At 36.3% G+C, this 19709-nt stretch overlaps 2 protein-coding genes across 2 annotated transcripts; one reads left to right on the top strand and one right to left on the bottom strand.

Moving 5' to 3' along the window:
• Window positions 1-581: 581 nt before the first annotated feature.
• On the bottom strand, window positions 582-12165 carry LOC108772138 (zinc finger protein Xfin). Its single transcript, XM_018537598.1, has 10 exons — window positions 12025-12165; window positions 8055-8186; window positions 7488-7695; window positions 6963-7377; window positions 6158-6624; window positions 5715-6043; window positions 5382-5641; window positions 4986-5256; window positions 4730-4912; window positions 582-4649 (listed from the first exon to the last, which is right to left on the bottom strand). Exons 1-10 carry the CDS (start codon window positions 12163-12165, stop codon window positions 600-602), a joined length of 6456 nt encoding a protein of 2151 aa, XP_018393100.1. The 3' UTR covers window positions 582-599.
• Window positions 12166-15138: 2973 nt separating this feature from the next.
• On the top strand, window positions 15139-18492 carry ND-B16.6 (NADH dehydrogenase (ubiquinone) B16.6 subunit). The gene is made up of 3 exons (XM_018537668.1): window positions 15139-15360; window positions 15453-15603; window positions 18147-18492. Exons 1-3 carry the CDS (start codon window positions 15153-15155, stop codon window positions 18352-18354), a joined length of 567 nt encoding a protein of 188 aa, XP_018393170.1. The 5' UTR covers window positions 15139-15152; the 3' UTR covers window positions 18355-18492.
• Window positions 18493-19709: the final 1217 nt, after the last annotated feature.

Raw genomic sequence — 19709 nt, 5'->3', positions numbered from 1 at the left:
TTATACCGATATAAATAAACGATACTTATAACAAATCGTTGATATCTAATATCGAAAACTAAAAAAAGACACTGTAAATTATAATTTTTACAATAATCTAAACATCATATATATATTATATATATATATACACACACACACACACCACACACGCGCGCGCACGCACGCACGCACGCACACACACACACACACACACACACATAGTAAAATGGTTAATAATTCAAAATCGTATTATTTTCCGAAACGATTAATCGGAAGCTTGCAACATCTCGCAAGTGAATGAAGGCAAAGCCCCTGGCAGATCAAAGAAAACAAAACGTTTTCCGTTGAAAATTGTCTCGTAATTTACTCTTTCTCTTTCTCCTTCCTCCTCCCTTTTTCTCTTTCTTATTTACGCAGTCTATTAAAAATTTTCCAAAGCTATAAGCTATAAACTTATTCTACTATACAATATTCATTTTTCAAGGTACATATGTATGTAATTTCTTTTTATAAGGATCTTAATTTCATATTAATTATCTTATACTTTATTACAGAATTATTATTCTAGCTCTCTCTCTCCCCCCCCCCCCCCCTCTCTCTGTTTTGGCACTCATGTGCTACTGTTTTTGCACATCACTATTTGTCTCCTCGATATCATCCTGCATACTATCCTCATCCTCCGATATATCCTGAATGTAGGATATATTACCTTGCATTTCATCCGTCTGCATAATGTCAGTTTCGTTTTGCGTTGCGTAATCTTCTTCCTCGATCTCATAAGTGTTCTCGGGATAAATATACTGCGCCGTTTCGGCATTAGAGTCCTCGTTATCGATATCTAACACGTTTTGTTCTATCAAAATTTGATTACCTTCCGCATCATTAGTTACCATTAACACAGTTCCGTCCAAATTATGCACCTCATGCACTGGATTGTTTCCATCATCTTCTCTCACTACGTTCTCATCCACAGAATCTTCCTCGAAGTCATCGCCTTCGTTTATTTCCATTTTTACATACTCATCAAGTTCTTCACTTTTCTCCACATCCCTGTTTCCAACATCGGAGTTGCAATCGCCATTGTTGATTACGTTATCATCCAAATTCTCGTCCCATGTTACGGGTAGATCATTGTTATTAGCTGCAAAGAAGTTGTCTGTGTCATTTGGTGTTTCGCATTCCTCTAGATGTTTAGCCATACTCAGCGAAATCATTGGACTAAGCTTATGTCTAGTGCGATCTGTCGTACCGCTATACTCCTCAGATTCGTTTTCTGGTAACAAAGGCATTATTGGACTTAATACAGGCGGTCCATCGTCATCATCTTCATCATCCTCTTCTTCCTCTTCTTCTTCTTCCGCTACAACTTTATCTTCAGCGTCAGCATCAGCCTCATCTTCATCTTCATCCTGATCATCATCTTCTTCCTCTTCTTCATTTTCGTTATTTTCCTCATCATTTTCTTCGTTATCATCATCATCATCTTCGTTATCAGAGTCTACATCACTCGTTACAGTTTTAGCATGTCGCAGCTTTACGACACGAAAGGCCTCAAATTTGTCGGTACTCATATTTCCCGGTGCGTTAGAAATCAAAAGATCATTTAAATTACTCGGTTTAGTCTGTTCTACAACCATTGTTATGGATGTAAGATCGGTTTTCTGATCCTTGAAATTTGTCTCTATTGGCATATTCTCTCGAATATCGTTACTATGTATTCTGAATCTATTAACATCGTTCAATTGTACAGTTTTCTTTTCCGTCGCGTCTACTTCCGTTTCATCTATATCCGATTCATCGTCGCTATCGGAATTACATGATGATATACTATCACCGCTCGCTCTACTAGTAGTATCGGATTCATTTTCATTTCCTTCTTCCTTCTCCTCCCCCTTCTCTTCCTCTTCTCCTTCTTCGTTTTCGTCTTCGCTTGAACTACTATTACTATCACTGTCTGAATCATCACTATTTTCCGAATTATTTTCTTCGCTATTTTCCGAATTATCTTCGTCTTGGATATCCCTACTTCTTTCACCTTCTGATTCGTAATCAGCTTCCTCAACTTCCTCTGTTTCCTCAATGACTGATGTCTCGTCGGCGATTAAACTGCCCTTCTCGTCGTTGTCATTCTTTGCATTATCTTCATCTGCCACCGTGTTATTCTCAAACTCTGATTTGCCATTGCAGTTCGTCGCATGCTCGATAAGTTTTTCGTCACTTGCAAAACCTTGCTGACATTTTTGACACCGAAAGTTCCCAATATGGATGCTCATGTGTAACAGCAATTTACTTCTCGCGTTATGATATCTACCGCATGTTTTGCAAGTGAAATTATTACCCTCCGGCGATAAAACTGGAGCATGCTCAGCCTTCAAGTGGTCGGCTAAGTCTTGGTAAGATTTACACAGCTTCAAGCATACGCCACACGTAACAGCAGCTTCGGCGCGATGGAAACGAATTAAATGTTGCCACAGATGCTTCTTGGCGGGCCATTGTTTACCACAAACTTCACATGTACACTCGGTATTGGTCGATTCATCATATACCTTGCGCGAGTCTTTTCTCGAGCATTTGCCGTTACTCGCCGCCTTCATCTGCGACAATGGCATAAGATTCGGCACAGGTTTCTGGGCTGACAATTGTAAATTGATGTCTTCGAATAGATTGAAGTCGGGAATATTCAAGTTAGATTCGTTCGTAAGCGGTGCCGGTTCTTCTCGTTGATTGTTGTTTTTTAGATGAGATTCTAGAATTGATGTTGGAACATTATTCGGCATGTCAAATCTACCTATTGAGTTTCGTCGTGTACATACATTTATGTGATTCCAGAACAGAGTCTTGGTAGAGAATTGCTTTTTACAATTCTTGCATTCAAAGTTATTTCTATTTCTCATCTTGCGCTTATTATCGCTATTATCCTTTCTGAATTTCTTGAACATACGGACGGGATCTGTATTATGGACGTTCTGATAATGCTTGGCGAGAGTGTCTGAATTTAGGAAGATCTCGGGACACATTTCGCAATCATACGTATCATTTGGCGATCTACGTTTGCGAGAATCATTCGAACTTTCGTCACATATTTCTTCGTCAAACTCCAAATCATCCGGTTCCTCCTTGACAATAATATCAAGAGTATCGCAACCTTCCCTCTTTGCACCAATATCCATTCTATATTCGAAAATAGCTAATTGGTCCTTTGGGACGTTATGCACATATTCATAGTGATCGCGTATATCATTCTCATCCGTAAAAACAGCTAGACACTGTTTGCACGTGAGAAAAACTTTGCCATGACACTTCTTCGTGTGATCAAAAGCCTTCCATTTGGATGCATATTGCTTACCACATACCTGACACGTGTTTGGATGAGAAAGAACGCTGCTATGCACCGCTTCGACGTGTTTTTTTAAATCTTTAGGATCTTTCATCGGAATGAGACAGACTCCACAAGATACACCGATCTCATTTCGATGCAATGATAATACATGCATCTTCAATTTTAATTTATTTTCTACGGTGTCACCGCAAAAATCACAAACGTTCGGATTGCTATGATATTTGTGATCTTTTCGATGAGATTCCAGATCTTCCTTGGTGCGAAAGAGTTTTTTACAGCTCTGGTAGTCGCACGTCAAATCCGGATGATCCATATGATTGATACGATTGTGTGTCATGATGCCCAGCTTAGAAGTGATTGTCTCATTACACAAATGACAAGTATATGTGGTATGATGATTCTCAATATGTTTCTGCAGACTCGCACGATCTTTGAATATCCTCTCGCAGGCACGGCAACGAGTTAACAATGCCCCAGGATCCTTACGATAGTTTTGACAGCCCTTCATGTGACGACGAAGCAAGTAACGTTTATGGAATCCCTTGTTACATTTCTCGCAATAATGCAAAACACCATCGTCTGTATTCAAAGACTTGGAAGTAACGCAGTTTTGATTGTCCTTACTCACTGCGGGCATAAACCTATGAATTTTTGCAATATGTGCTGCCAGATGATCCCTTGACGCGCTTGTCTTTGCGCAGTAAGGACAGGTCACATCTGTATGTCCTTTGTGCACCCTATTCACATGTTTCCATAAGTGTGATGTTCTTCCGTAACATTTGTTACATAAATCGCACGGGAAAAGATTGTGCGTTATCCGTCGATGATTACACAAACTGTCCAATGTCGTGAAACTGAGTTCAGGGCACTGTTCGCAATGTAGTTCTATTTCTGAAGCACCATTATTATGATCAGGTTTCACCGATTCATTGGTCGTTTCATTAAAACTGTTATTATCGCATGCAGCATCCATAGCCGCCTCCAAACCATGGATCTTTCTATGCCGAGACATTTTCGATTTATTGGAATATGGTCTACCGCAAATATCACAACAGAAATCGCCACTGGTTAATGGCCAATGTTTCGCCTTGACGTGTACACTCAATTGCATAACATCGGAGAATACTTTCAAACAAACGCCACAAATTAGAGGCACTGTGTCCGCATGTACGCCCATCACGTGTTTCCAATAATCGACACGAGTAGGCCATAATTTTCCACATATCTCACAGGTGTTTGGCGAGGGCCCTTGTATCGCATGATGCTGAAGATGTTCATTACGTAACGATTTTGTTGCAAATATCTTTCCGCAACTTTCCAATTCACACTAGAACAATATGGACAAAATTAGATTAATGTATAAAGCAACGCAATAAAAATAAGCTTTCTTTCGTTTCTCAAACTTACTTTAATAGAAAGTTCGTTGTTGTGTGTGTTGTTGATATGCAACCAACGTTCCCATTTGCTCGAATGTGAACTACCACATACCTCGCAAACGAAAAACAAATGATACTGCGCTCTATTACCATTGCCATTAACATTTAGAGTATTTCTACTACCCGTAGCATCCCCCAACGAAATCTGGTCAGACTGTAACAAAAGAAAACAAAATTAAAAAATTGATATGCATTTTTACAATACATTAATTGCATCGCTATATTACCTTATGAGCATTTCTCTGATGCCGTATAAGATGATCCTCAGTAGGAAAAGATTTATAACAAATGTAACAATCAACTTTTTCGCCATCTTCTCCTTCGAAATCTAATACTTGTTCATTGCCTTCGTTACCATTTAAGTTTTCATTATAGTAATTACTGTTCATTTGTACAAAAATTGCTGGATCATAGGCAGGATCGACATTGTGTATCGAGACATGAGTGATTAGCTTTTTTCTCGAGTCATGCTGTCTACCACATATCTTACAACTATACCTGCGTCCATAATCGCATATTTATAAACATTGATTTATTATTATTTCATATAATGCATACTAGCGTATAGTTAATCACATGGACTAGCGTAAAAAGAAAATAGACGATATAGAATGTAATTATACCTTCTTTGTTCCGAGATTAAAAGCTTAGATCTTCCGTGGTACATAAATACATGATTTTGAAGTTGTGTATTATTAAAGCACATCTTTAAACACACTCCACAGGTAAATGCTGCATATTCCTTATGCATTGCTCGTATGTGCAGCCATAATGACGCTCGATCATTAAAATCTCGCTTACAAGTCTCGCATACAAATACCGTTTCGATTTCTATATTCTCATGGTTATTCTTATAATCCTTGTCATCATTTTCTAAATTTATCTATTTAACGTAATAACATAACATACTGTAACGTCTTTATTACATAATAAAAAGTACAAAATTAAAAATTTACCTCAGGTGACGACGAGAGCTCTGGTAATTCTTTTATTTCACTTTGCTCGTAAACGCTGACGTCCACTCGATTATTCCAATTTTGAGACATGACTGTTGCCTTTAGACACTTATCACTGTCAATGATAGGTGTAGGATCAACACCATGTAATACTGTAATGTGCCTATTTAATGAAGATTTCAAAACAAAATCTTTGTTGCATAGTATGCAAATATATGGCTTTTCGGCATCGTGTCTAATTTCATGTTCTTTTAAATTATCCACTGATGTAAAACTTTGTGGACAAGCTTCACAATACCATATCTTCTGAGGATTTGCCTCGCCTTCTTCTAAGTAACGATACATTTAAAATTAGGTGATTTTTTAATTCTATGTGAAATTCTCTCAGTTCTATTGTTGCTTTAATAATTATTAAATTAAACAATTAATAATTAAATTTTTACCTGACTTAATTATTTTTGTCGGCTTGCCACTAGATGTCAAATCATCTTCATCGAAGTTCCGTTTTAAAATGTCTCCTTTAGTCAGCGCCTGTTTCAATATGGTTAACTGTGGATTTTTCGCCAATTTAGCCTCGGCATTCTTGAAGTCTTTAGTCTCGTCATAAAAATCTATACTCGAGACGTCGGATGTATCGGCAAAAATTTTATTATCTTGCGCTTCGATTTGCCCTAACAAATCTGTACGTTGTTCCTGGAGACATATCTGACGATGCGCATTGAAATTTGTTAGATTCGTATACACCATCGGACATGTTTGGCACTGGTAACGTGTTTCCGTGCGAGTCCCGGAAGCCGATAATTCTGAGGGTGGTGGTAGCCCAGCATGTCGTGATTTTATATGTTCATCGAGATTATATCGCGTCGAGTATATACGGGAACAATATGCACACGTTACTGCAGGATGTCCCCTGAGGTAAGAAGACAAACTAATTAATTCAAAATATCTTTAATGTCTCCTGAAATGTTAACAAGATGATGAACTACAATAATTACATATCGAATTGTTAGAACTATACTTATAATTTTTAGGAGTATTTTATATTCTCTCTCTTAGGAAAACATTTTTAATAAATAATTAGATTTTTAAATTAATTCTGCCAATATTATTTCAACTACAGATAAATTTTTATTCACCCGATTTTTCTTAATTGGAAGTTTTGACTAAAAAAATATAGCAATGATACATCATACATAGTTAGACAATGTATATAGAAAAAATGGTAATGTATTATTGAAGCTCACTTACCGATGCGTTGTAGAAACGTGTCCCCAGCGATGCTTCGCAGTAGAATACGATTTATGACAAAGATCACATTGATACGGTCGTTGGTACGAAGTATGATCATCGGTAATTACTCTTTCGCCAATCACATCACCCTCACCCACGTGAATCCTCGCGTGCAGAGACAAGTGACCCTTGGAACTGAATGCTTTGTTGCATAGAGAACAGACATAGACTTCATGTTGTTGTGACGTATGTGGAAAGACCATAGTATCTTGAGTAGTCACGGCACTCGTATTGTTTGTACTAGATTCCTCTTCATTTTCCTCGGTTACCATCGGGGTCATTTCCAAGAAATCACTAGGATTCGTCTCCATGTCCATTTCGTATGCCATCTCATATTCCGATCGCCGATCTTCCGAATCGTCGATCACTGTGGCTTCATATTAAAATAACACATGTTAGCGATTAATTGTTTCTTTATCGAATAAAATAAGAAGAATTATTAAAATAAGAAGAAAACTTTAAATTCAAAATGTACGAACATACCTTCGTCCGTACCTTCACTTGTGTCAAGAATTTCTTCGATCTCAGGATCTGCTTCACCATCCGAATTTAATCTCGGGGGTGTACCCAATGCTGCATTAGGATTGACTACAGGTGCTTCCGGGATAAGTACTGGCATATTTTCTTTTTTAAGAAACACCGTGTGCATCTTGTAGGATTGCGCAGTGTTATTTGCATCGTCATCACTCACCTATGATATAACATGCAAAAAATTCTTTACAAAATTACGAATCTCCAAATTATAATATTATATTTTTGCAATTAAAATTTTTTGATTGAGACGTACAAGAAATAACTGTTAAATTATGCAATATATAGATATGAAATGGGGGGTTTTTTTTTTAACAAATGTCATATTTATCGTAATTTTCTAAAACTAGAGAAAATTTTAAAATACAAATTCAATTAATTTCAGGAATAATTAGTAATATACATATATTGCTTAAGTACGTTTTAGTTTATCAAATTTTTTTATTGATAAAATTAAAATTTTCAAAAAGTAAGTGTCCTAACTTTTAAATCCTAACATTCGCAGATTCGGATACTTACGCCTTCCTTCGGCCTATTTCTTTCCAACAAAACAGCTGCATTAACACACGCAGTCCTAAAGTCATAGAAATTTTCCAAGTTGTACATACATCGATAACACAGAACTTTTGGCAAATAATCATCTTCCATTATCTGAAACAGCAATTTCGATGTTTTCGTCAAGAATGTGTTTAAGTTTTACAGTAGCATAATGACTAATGTCTTGATATAAATCTATAATTCTTAATTTGCTTCTTGTTAACAAATATCCATAAATATTCCAGATCAGAAATATTCCATTATTAGAAATTAATATAAAATTGATAATAATAATAATAATAATAATAATATTAAAGGAACGATTAAATTATTATTATTGAACAAAGATTTTGGCAATGATTCATATTTATATAAATGTAAAATAATAAATATATAAATACAATCAATAATAAGATTAGAAACAACATTGTTTATGTGAGTACATCATCTAAATACAAAAAGCGTCAGCTCTGTGAAGTTGGCACTCCTAAATGAGAATTTTGACAAGATGAACATTGCATTCGTTTGTCCACTATTTGTCCACAATTGTCCATAAAAAAAAATATAAACTAAAAAAAGTTGTAGCACCCCCATGTGAATATTTTTCCTAATTATGCACAGGAATCGTTTGTCCACTATGCCTACGCGTTTGTCCAAAAAAAAGTTATAAACAAATTAAAGTTACAAAATTAGGAAATAGAATTAGGAATGGTTAATTGATGTGTTCTTTAGTTTAATACGGATTTATTTGTCATAGAAGTTTTGTGCATAAAAGTGCACGAAGGATACGTCTAAGTACAGTTAAGAACTGTCCAAAAACACGAAAATACACACGTAGGCGTATGTACACATTGTGGACAATAAACGATTTCTATGCATAATTATAAAGTATACGCACTTACTTATCCGTTGACGAATTTTTTAACCTTAATTTGTTTGTAACTTTTTTTTGGCGGGTGGACAAATGCATACGCATTGTGGACAAACGATTCCCCTATATAATTAGGAAAAATATTCACATGGGGGTGCTACAACTTTTTTAGTTTATAATTTTTTTTTGGAGGGTAGACAAACGATTTTTTTTTTATGGACAATTGTGAACAAATAGTGGACAAACGAATGCAATGTTTATTTTGTCAAAATTCTCATTTAGAGGTGCCAACTTCACAGAGCTAAAAGCGCTTTTGGTTAAAGTTAGAGTTTAACTAAACATATACATGTTTTATTTTTATCATGTTATGGCTCAATTATTATAATATAAATATATATATTTCTGATAAGGGCCACAAGCTATAAATAAACAAATGTAATATAATTGTTTTTTTTAATAAATTTATCTCAAAAATATAACTATAATTAATAGCCGGTATATTTTGCGTCTATAGAGATATCTCTCTAAAGCATATATAAAATTATTCGGAATGAATCTCGATCGGAGTTACTCAATTATTCCCTACAATTCTGTTGTGTTTTCTAGAAAAAACAATCGGATTCCAAACAATTTTATATATAATTTCAGAAATATTTCTTGTGGATAAATTTATTTTTAAAATATTGAAATTTTTTCTCTTTTTTCTTCAGACATCTATAACAGAAGAATAACAAAAAAGATAAATAACAATGCGGTATGATAAAACAAGAAACAATTACTGAAAACAGTTTTATTAATGTTTTAAACGGTAAAACTGTAGAAAAGGGAAGCAACAACTCCCGATGATCTTGACCTTGACATATGTTGTCAAAGTCATGACCCTGAGTAACCTCCCGCAGGGTTTACTTGGTGGTCGTCCTCATCGGTCACGACGATATTTGTCAAGGTTATCAGGGGTTGCTTCTCCTCTTTTTTACAGTTTTACCCGTTAAACATTTATCTCAAATATTTTTCGATAAAAAAGCGCGCTTTAATCTTCTAATTAGCTTCATAGAAAAGGAAATTTCATTATTTATACTTTGTACATCATTATTACCATAAGACGCTTTTATGTTACATAAACTCTTCAACATATTCTAAGTATATAATATTTAAATTTCACAAGACGTAAATAGACGCTTTTACATATTTCTCTTTTTTTCGCAAAGAATAGAGATGCAACTTAGTTAGAAAAGATCGCGTGTCTCATATAGTCTTTAATTTTTCGGTTTAAATGCTACGTGTGTGTATACGTGTACCGAATAATTCATGAATTTCGATTATATACACGAGCCAGTAACAATTTCATCATGCACTAAGACGAAGAAAAAACAAATAACATCAATGCAAAAGAATAATGCAAGTGACAGTGAAGATATCCAAGTAAAAGGGGAAATGAACCGGGACGCGATTACTTGTCGACGAGTCAATTTTCAAAGTATGTTTTTTAATAGTAAATGTTGTCATTACATTGATGGATCAGTAGCACATTAAAAGCTGCTTTACATAAAATACTTAAATGCAGTGTGACACCAGTGACATAATATAATCAACTTTGAGATACGAAACTAATATTCTATTAAATACGATCCGACGATGTCATTATTTGTGTGTAGCAGCTTTCAACCTTCTATAGCCCGAATTTTTTCGTGGCTATAAAAAAAAGTTGTATAATTTATATGTAAAAATTTTTGTTTTTAAAAATTAAATAGTCAAGATATCGATATATTAATAGGCGACTTCGAAGTCACACGTCAGGCTATATGCATTAATCTGATGTAATTCAAGTGACCAAATTCGCTATAAGTTCACAAGATCTAAGTTGATACTTTTTCATCATATTCTCTCTTTTTTGTGGTCAAGTCTCGCTACAAATGCTTTGAAGCGATTGATGGATCAATCAAAAATAGAAAATTTATAAATTAACCAATCAAAAAAGTATTTGTAGCATCGCATTAACCGTACCTTTTGTCAAAGAATAGCTGCGTTTAGCAGAAAAACTTTGCAACTGTTGTAATATTCTTTGACAATATGATTAATCTTTTTCTTAATTCCTGGATTTAAATATTTTCACTGTATAAACCAATTATATTCAAGAATTTTACAACAGTTGTAAAGTTACTTTTCTTGCTAAACACAATTCATAATAGAGTAGCACCTTAGGGAGGATTAAGTGCGATACAATTTGTGTAGACATCAACGAAAAGTACAACGCTTAAGATCCGGTAAATTTCGTCGTGCACGAGAATGAGACAAGTGATAAACTGGTGCTACGAGAAGATGATGCACGTGACAATGGAATACTCAATTGTAGCAGGAAATTGAAAATAAACCGGAACGCGGTCTGCAGTTACGCGTCGATGAGACAACTCGACGACGACGACGACGATAACGCGCGGCGGCGATTAAATCTTGTGGAGAAGCATGTAATGCGTGTCGTAGCGGCAAACAAAATGTCGCCAGTGCGTCGCGCGATGAAACGTGCCTCCTTGCGTCAAGCCGACCTCGCCATCCGCGTCGCAATGTCCTCGCGAAGCCTCGATGGCCAAACGGGTGGAATTCGTCACCGAGAACGCTCGGTGAACAAGCGGATGAGCGAGCGAGATGGCCGACGGTGACGATGCAGCGGCGGGAAGAAAACCTTCACCCAGTAACGCCCCGTCGACACCGAACGAGTCGTCCGTGAATCTGCTCGCTCGCTCGCTCGCTCTCTCTCTCTCTCTCTCTCTCTCTCTTTCTCTCTCTCTCTCTCTCTTGCTCTCGCACTCCTATCGTCTCTCCGTCTCTTATCAAGAAATGAGATCGAGGACGAATCGTGCAGGGCCACAAAGTAGGTACCAAGGGAGGTCACTCAGAAAAGTAAACGAAATTGAGTGAGTGAGTGAGAGAAGAGAAAGAAAATAAGGGACGCTACAGAAGCAAAATAAGACGGAGGGAAGAGAGAGAAGTACGTAGATGTGATTAAAGCGAGTTCCACAAGGAACAGGATAATATCTCACAATCAGTATGTCGCAAAGAACGCGAACAAAGAGAAGGACTTACCTTGAACGGCAAACACGTCTCAATCTTGTCGACGAGTTGGCGATTCTTGCCTTCCTGGCCGAATATATGCATCCTAACGGCATCGAAGGAAGCGCATAGGCGACACAGCTCCTCATAGTTCCTCCTTGGCTCGGTCGCCATCACTGTCTCGATCTTCGTCGTTAATATCGACGTTGCCGTCGTGACCGTCGATATCGTCGCCATCGTTATGTCGCCAAGTCTCTCGAGAAAGCTCCGCGTCCCTCGCTCGCCTCTTTCTCCCTCTCTCGCTTGCCCCGTAGCAGCGTCGCCGTCGGCGTCAATGGCGAGAGACTACAGGGAGCGACGCACAAGCCAACGTTGTCACTTGGCGATATCTCCCAGCCGGACGTACGATAAAACGACGTCGAGGACTTGGCCTCGCGGTCGTGACGCTGTCCGGGACGAAACTGACTGACCGTTGCCGATTCCTCGCTACGCTGCTCTCCCACCGACAAGATCCCACGCCTCTGACCTCTTCGTCTACCTGCCTAACGCGCCTACGTCCCAGTCCGCTCGATTACCTGCAGCCTACCAACCACCGTTGGCTAAGACTACGCGTCGAGTCCGTGCCGCTTCTTCCATTCCTCGGATATCACATTTTACTTCCGTCAGACCTACCGTTGCCGCCGCCGCCGCCACCGCCACTCGCGCTGTCGTTGTTGCCGTCGTGATGCTCGGCTTGCTCAGCAGGCTCGCTATGATACCGCTTTACCCGGGATAGGCTAGGCAACGCACTGCCCTACCCTACCCTGCCCTGCACCACACCGCACCGTCGTACCGCGCCGCTCGGCGTCGCACCGCGTCGCACCGCGTCGCACCGCACCGGTCGGATCAAATCAGGTCGTCGTTGTCGTAATTACCGCGCACATAGCACCGGCCACTTCTCACTCTCACCATCGCTGCGACATCATCGACACACCATGCTACTTCCTGGCAATCCTCGCGACAGTACGAACTCCGGGCGCCGCCATCTTGTATACAGACACTTGTTTCGCTGCCGGTGACGATACGCCAACGCGGAGCTCCTGACGCGCATACGACGCATGCAACGGCGCCAACGGCGTCGCAGCACTCGCAGCCAGTCGCAGCGTGTCTGCTGACCGAGCGCGTCGTTAGAGTGCGGGGTGCGGGGCCACGTTTTTGAAAATCGCATTTTCCCACTCAAGCAGGAAAGATCGAGAACGATCGCCGCGCGCACGTGGTATCACGCGTCATCACGCGTCTATACGTGAGCTACTAGTAGATACCAAACTGTGCCGGCGGATTGGCGATTACTGTGAGCGCGATTACCGATCGCCGCTAGCCTATTGGCCAAGACTTGGTCGTGAGAGAGGAATTTGTCCCTCGATCAATTCAGTGTATTTATTTTATTATTGCATTTCGCGCTTGTAGGTTGCGCGTTTCTATCGAGTCGTGAAAAGACAATTATTTTGTCTCTTTGACATTTCTATACATTTCTTACAAAGGAAGGTATTTTGATGTCAATCACAGTGTCTCGATGCAGAACAGACTGTGATAATTTTGAAATAAATATCTTTGAAATAATTGTCTTATAATAAGTATTGATATCAACTGACATTATAACTCTATAGAGCACGAAAAACAAGCCTAACTTTATGAATTTTTTCGGAAATGTAATGAGAGAAATAAAAAATGTATTTTAGGTCTTTGTTGTATGTACATATATTGAAAAATGTAAAAAAATTTTTTTTATAGTGATTTTCTTATAAAATGGCGGCGTTACAGCTCTCTGCAATGACAACATTTTCTCATAGAGAATGTTCTGCGGCCGGAACGATAACTCCGACAATTTTTAACCTAGAATTAATAAAAAACCAAAAATTCTTTAAATCTACACTCCAAAAGCTAGAGAAAGATGGACAGAAATTGCAATATACTATTTTTTGAAAAAATGATACGAATTTCAAGTAAATGTTACATTTAAAAGGTAAAAAATTGTTTATATAAAAAAAATTTGTAATAAAAAAAATCCGTACGTGTTTCTCTATAGAGAATGCAATTTTCAAGCTACAGTTAAAATTTCTAGTAAATCGATCAAGATTTGTCGGAGTTATATGTTTCCGGCCAGCTTGAAAAATGTGATTTCAAGGAAAATGCATTTAAAATATTTATGTAACAATCAGCGATAGAAACGTTTAATTATACCTTTACACTCTGCGATGCCTGCATCATACAATAGGCCTTCGCTTGATCGTTAAATGTCCTTTTCTTCCTGATTCTTCTTGGTCGATTTCAGAGATGATCGCACGTAACTAATTTCTTTATTATTTTCAGAAGGACCTCTTTGCAAAAGCTACAAAAAGTACGATGCTTTAAACTTCCAAAAATGACACTTGGAAATTTTTCTTCGCTATATAAGATCTATTAAACCTTATTTCTAAGATTCTGAAGCATTATTTAAGCAAAACAGAAAAAAACGATTTTTTGGAAAATTTTAGAGTGGCTTTAATAAATGTCTGATGATGTAAGAGGGATTTAATTAACGATAACAATTAAGAAAATATAATCGGTTATTCAGTACTAGATTAATATAACATAAATATAAATAAAGGAATAAAATTGTAATAAATCTATATTAGAAATCATTTGAATATGATATAAGATTCATTTTAGTTGAAAGTAATTATATACATTATTTTATATATAGAAAAACAATTCAGTCACACATAAAAGTAAAATAATACAAATTATATAATAATTTAGTAATTTATAAAATAATTTAATGCAACAAATATACATATAATTATAATAATATATAAATTTACCTATATATAATAAAACATATTATAAACTTATATATGTATATATATATATATATATATATATATATAGTAACAAATAATGATTTAATCGATTTGAACCGGAAAGCTCAACAGAAACTTGAACATTAGACTTCTTTGATAAAGACAACGTATTTTTATAACTAAAAAAAATCTGCACTTATTACTGCCCGTTTTAAAAAAAAATTTTGCTTTCCTTCTTCTCCTACCAACTATCAACAAAAAAATTTCGTATCTATGGGTAAACAGTGTTGGAACGTATCTAGGTAAAAGTATCTAGATACAGTATCTAGATATTTTAGCTGTATGATACCTAGTCGCTTTGCCGTCTTGAACTCGCGCCTACTCTCGCCCACTGAGGCACTGAATAATGTTCTAGTTCAAACATTATCGCTGAGAGAGACGAACAAGATGAATGCAACAGTAAACGGTAAAAGACTGCAGGATCTTCCACCAAAAGGAGGTTATGGTCCCATACAAACAGAAAGGGTAAAATTACGCAGTATTTTCGGCGGTAAGGATATTGCTGTGACGAATTTTATTGGCTGGTTAATGCAAAGATTGTATTATTGACAGGTTATGTAATAATGTTATAAAATTTTTTAGTTAAAAGCACAATCGCGCTATTTCTAGCCACCACAATTAGCGGAATGTATGCCTACTATCTGAATTTTAAACTAATTAGGCGTCACGAGATTGAGATGAGGAGTGCACGTTGGGCTATATTTCCAGCATTGCTAGCAGAACGAGATAGAGCGTAAGAATATATATTTTTCATTTAAATCATTAACTAGTACAATCATATACCAATACAATCAGAAGCTTAATAGTAAATTTGGTCGCTTGCACTACGTTAGTGAATATATATATTCTTACATGGTCAAAAAAGGTGTCATTACATTTAGATATTTTATTTAAGACAATCTTTAACGTTTTTATTAATTTGATACATTTGAGTGATCAAATTCACAATTATGAATTTCATCACTTGTATGTATTGAATTAGTATTAAAAAGGCTGCTTTATTTAAAATATTTAAATATGTAGTATAATATATAACCAATTTTAAGAATAACAATGTATGCAGGTTGTTTGGAATTTAAAGGTCAAAACTTTGGGAGGACAGGGAAATACAATTAAATTTTTTGATAGACCAAATATAAAATTTGAAGTTATGCCGTGGGCCACACCAGTAAAATTTAGAATTCATATTTTTTGTCTTTGAATTATCTAGGAATCATCATTATGTGAAGATGAGACAAAGTCAATTCCCTTTCTTTTTTATTATTATTTTTTTTTTAGTATCTCTGGTATAGAGAATCGATAAACTAAATAAAAAGATCCTGTAGAAATATGCTCGTTTTTGCTTTGTATTGGAAAAAAATCTTAAAAAAGACAAAACAGTTGTTTTGTTCTTAGACGTGGAAAGTAATATCTTGACCAGTCCCGATCACCTGATCTGACACCATTGGACTTCTTTGTGGGGAGAGTCTTAAAGCAGAAAGTTTATTTGTTGTTAATTAACTCAAGGGAATTGTGAAATTGCATCGCTACAGTACACCAAATATCACCAGATTAGTAGCTACGTTTACACCGTGCGCTTAGTCCGCGACCTATACGATAGGTGTCTTTGTTTAACCTACAGGATAAACAAGGACATCTATTGTTTAGGCCGCGGCCTAAATGCACGGTGTAAATGTAGCCAGTGTATGACTGTAACATGAGTTGTCTGTACTAGATATAATGCTTGTATTGTTGCAAGAGATCCATATTTCGAACGATATCTACATTAAACACAATGGGAATAAGTAATAGAAAGAGTCAAAAATGAAAACGACGTTTTGTCTTTTTTTGCAATTTCCTCTAAAACTAGTAAAGTAAAAACGAGTCGGAGAGACCGGGTCTCGTTGGCACAAGAGGTAAGTTGACATTGCGTTCAGTTTATGTACTTGTGGCAAAAGAAACAATGGAAAAGTAACTACAAAATATGTCTTTTATAACATAGGTATTTATCTTTAAGTTTCATTTAAATCAAACAAGTATTATAATAAAAAAAAATGTAATTAAATGGACACGAAATAGATTTTCGAGTTTTTCAATATTTCGTATTACTTCTGAGTTTGAGAAAATAGATCTAAATGATGTATTATCAGTTAAAAGAAAAGTTTTTGTTCTTATACGAAATGTTATTTTGAGTGATGATAGTAATTTGTTATAATAAAACCATTAAAATTATCAAATGTATGTAGAGATGGAATATGTTGAGTCATATTTAATGCAAGTTATGCAAGGTCAACCTAAGTTAGCACGATGTGCTATCGTTCGCACTTCGTACGTGAAAGTCGTGAGACGAGTATCGATATTCGTGATATATTATGTATATACTATTTTATATACTCGTGTGTGGTGTATTATGTATATACTATTTTATATACTTATATAAAAAAATATAAAAAATTGTATCGTAGGCATGTATCGTGGAACAAAATCAGAAAATGGTGATTCCGATAGAAATTATTTTGTTTTCCTAAGAAAAAAAAAAAATTACAATAGAAATCTGTAGAATAATTGAACAATTCTGATCAGAATTCATTTCCATTTTGTTCCACGATAGATACCTATAACCTCTCTTAAGAGATTACGTCTTGATATGTATATTATGGGCAACTTGTTCTATGGTATCTATCATGGTCCACCATGGTATCTATTACCGCACTATCGGAGCAAGCTGGCTGCAATGCAAGTGTGTTCGTATTACACTTACTGCAAAGAAACTGTACATTATACAGAATCGTTTCTAGCATCAAAATTTAGGAAAAGGTTCTTCTTATCATATATTAGCATAATTTAATTATAATAATCAGTAATTTAAAGGACTTAATGCTGAAATTGTGAAAGCTGTGCCAACGAGACCCGCGGTCTCCTCTGTATCTCTATAGGATCTTTTTTTTCTTAGTTTATCGATCTCCTACCCGCTCTCGCGAAGTTTTGACATTGAAATTCCAAACACCCTCTATAATTCGATTAAATAACATAACAATATCATTATTTAGTCATTAGATTTTATTAAAATATTTATATATGCATATGTTTTGGTAATTTTACATATAGCAGCTTTTAATATCATTTATCTTTGATGTTTGGTTCTTGTTTTATTTTCAATAAACGATAAAGCTAGAATGATACATTCGGGTGAAGTTTTTAAACATTTTCTAATGTAGTGCAAATACTGAATTTACTTAACAACAAATAATCTTGAGATATTTCATATAGTCAGCATTCTCCTTTATTTCCATGCAGTGTCTTGAAACAAATGAGACGTAGTCGCAATATCGAGGCAGAATTGATGAAGAATGTCGAAGGATGGGAAGTGGGAACATACTATGGAGAACCAATATTCTATCTGGATGATCCAAATCAATTTAGAGATCCAACTTTCTTAGAACATTTTGCGCATTCTGATCCAAAAGTGTACAGAGAACGAGCCGAGCGCCATTTATTTACGTAAGAGTACACTTGGTATTCAGATTCTGATCAGCTATGTATCTGGTAATGCGACAAAATAGGAAAATAGGGTGTTAATAACGAGTGTAATTATTGTGTCATAATTATGAATAACATTTTGGAACTATAGGTTACAATAAAGTCGTAATATTACTGTTTGCCAGTATTCTTTCATTTCTCTCCTTGTCACATTTTGTTATAACAGATTTTACTTTCTTAACAACAAAATAACATATTTAATGACTAATCTGATACTTTGGTATCTCTTTTCTTAATCCACAATAAACGCTAAATAGAACATTTTACTATATAAAATAAGAAATGTTTATTTCACATATTTTTATTTTTAAGGGGTTATATATTGTTATGACGCATAATTAACGATAGCGAATGGCAAAGACCGTTCTAGGAGAAAAGTGCGGTTCTTATTGGCTATCGCCACTTAACGGCACCGACAATTGTCGATAGACGTGTATGTATATACTAGCTCAGGGGGCCTATTCTGTACACGCTTACCGACAACTGTCGGTATCCGTTAAGTAGCGATAACCAATGATATGGACTGTTCTAGGAGAAAAGTGCGATTCTTATTGGCCATCGCTACTTAACGACACCGACAGTTGTCGGTAAGCGTGTACAGAATAGGCCCCCTGGTACTAGAGACCCTAAAGAGAGCCTGTCTTGCTCGCTCTCGTGGTACGTAGTTCCCGCAGCTCGAAAATGGACGTTGGTGCCGCTAGTGTAAAGCTAAAGCCACAGTCTAAAGCATTACAAGAAAAAGGCCGCCATGGCCGCTCTCAGGTTTCTCTCTGATACTGTGGAATAAACAGTGTGTATTCCATAGTACATACATGATTTCTGATAGGTTGAAATTCTTATTCTCTGTTCCTTTTATTCTGCGCAGCCCCCCTAATATTTCCAGTTTTTCGTGTATGTTTCTTTTCAAGAGCAGGAGTTGGAAAGAAACATTTCTTCAAATACCACGTTCTGACTTGCAAATGCAGCAAGACCGCACCATTGTAAAATTGCAACTTTTAATTTGTAAATTAATGTTTGTACAATAATTCACTGCAATCCGCCGAAGCTCTCGTTATCATTCTCAGTCAATTTAATACTCTCGGATATCTATCTTCGTTGCTCTTGGCTACTCCCTGACCTGCCGCGACGACCAATCAATTCACTACTAGATAAGAATAGAACTACTCCGCAACTACTTCTCTCTCTTTCTATCAAGTCTTCAGCTTCTCTCGTATGAACGCTCCGTCTATCTTATAAGTCTATGGTACCCATTAAATTACATACAACTGAAAATGTGATATATGGTATGTATATTTTTTTTCTGAAGAGTTTATAAAGAAA

Source organism: Cyphomyrmex costatus, unplaced genomic scaffold (genome assembly GCF_001594065.2).
Source record: "Cyphomyrmex costatus isolate MS0001 unplaced genomic scaffold, Ccosl1.0 scaffold18, whole genome shotgun sequence".
In the NCBI taxonomy this organism is placed as follows: Eukaryota; Metazoa; Arthropoda; class Insecta; order Hymenoptera; family Formicidae; genus Cyphomyrmex; species Cyphomyrmex costatus.
The sequence above is the reverse complement of the archived record's forward strand: the minus strand, read 5'-3'. Positions and strand labels throughout refer to the sequence as shown.

Coding starts and splice junctions, on each gene's coding strand:
- LOC108772138 (XM_018537598.1), bottom strand. CDS start 12,165: ATGGCGACCGAGCCAAGGAGGAACTATGAGGAGCTGTGTCGCCTATGC. Junction 6,625..6,962: donor CACGTTTCTACAACGCATCG/GTAAGTGAGCTT, acceptor TTCTTACCTCAG/GGGACATCCTGCAGTAACGT. Junction 5,257..5,381: donor TTAATCTCGGAACAAAGAAG/GTATAATTACAT, acceptor TTATGGACGCAG/GTATAGTTGTAAGATATGTG.
- ND-B16.6 (XM_018537668.1), top strand. CDS start 15,153: ATGATACCTAGTCGCTTTGCCGTCTTGAACTCGCGCCTACTCTCGCCC. Junction 15,361..15,452: donor ATTACGCAGTATTTTCGGCG/GTAAGGATATTG, acceptor AAAATTTTTTAG/TTAAAAGCACAATCGCGCTA. Junction 15,604..18,146: donor CTAGCAGAACGAGATAGAGC/GTAAGAATATAT, acceptor ATTTCCATGCAG/TGTCTTGAAACAAATGAGAC.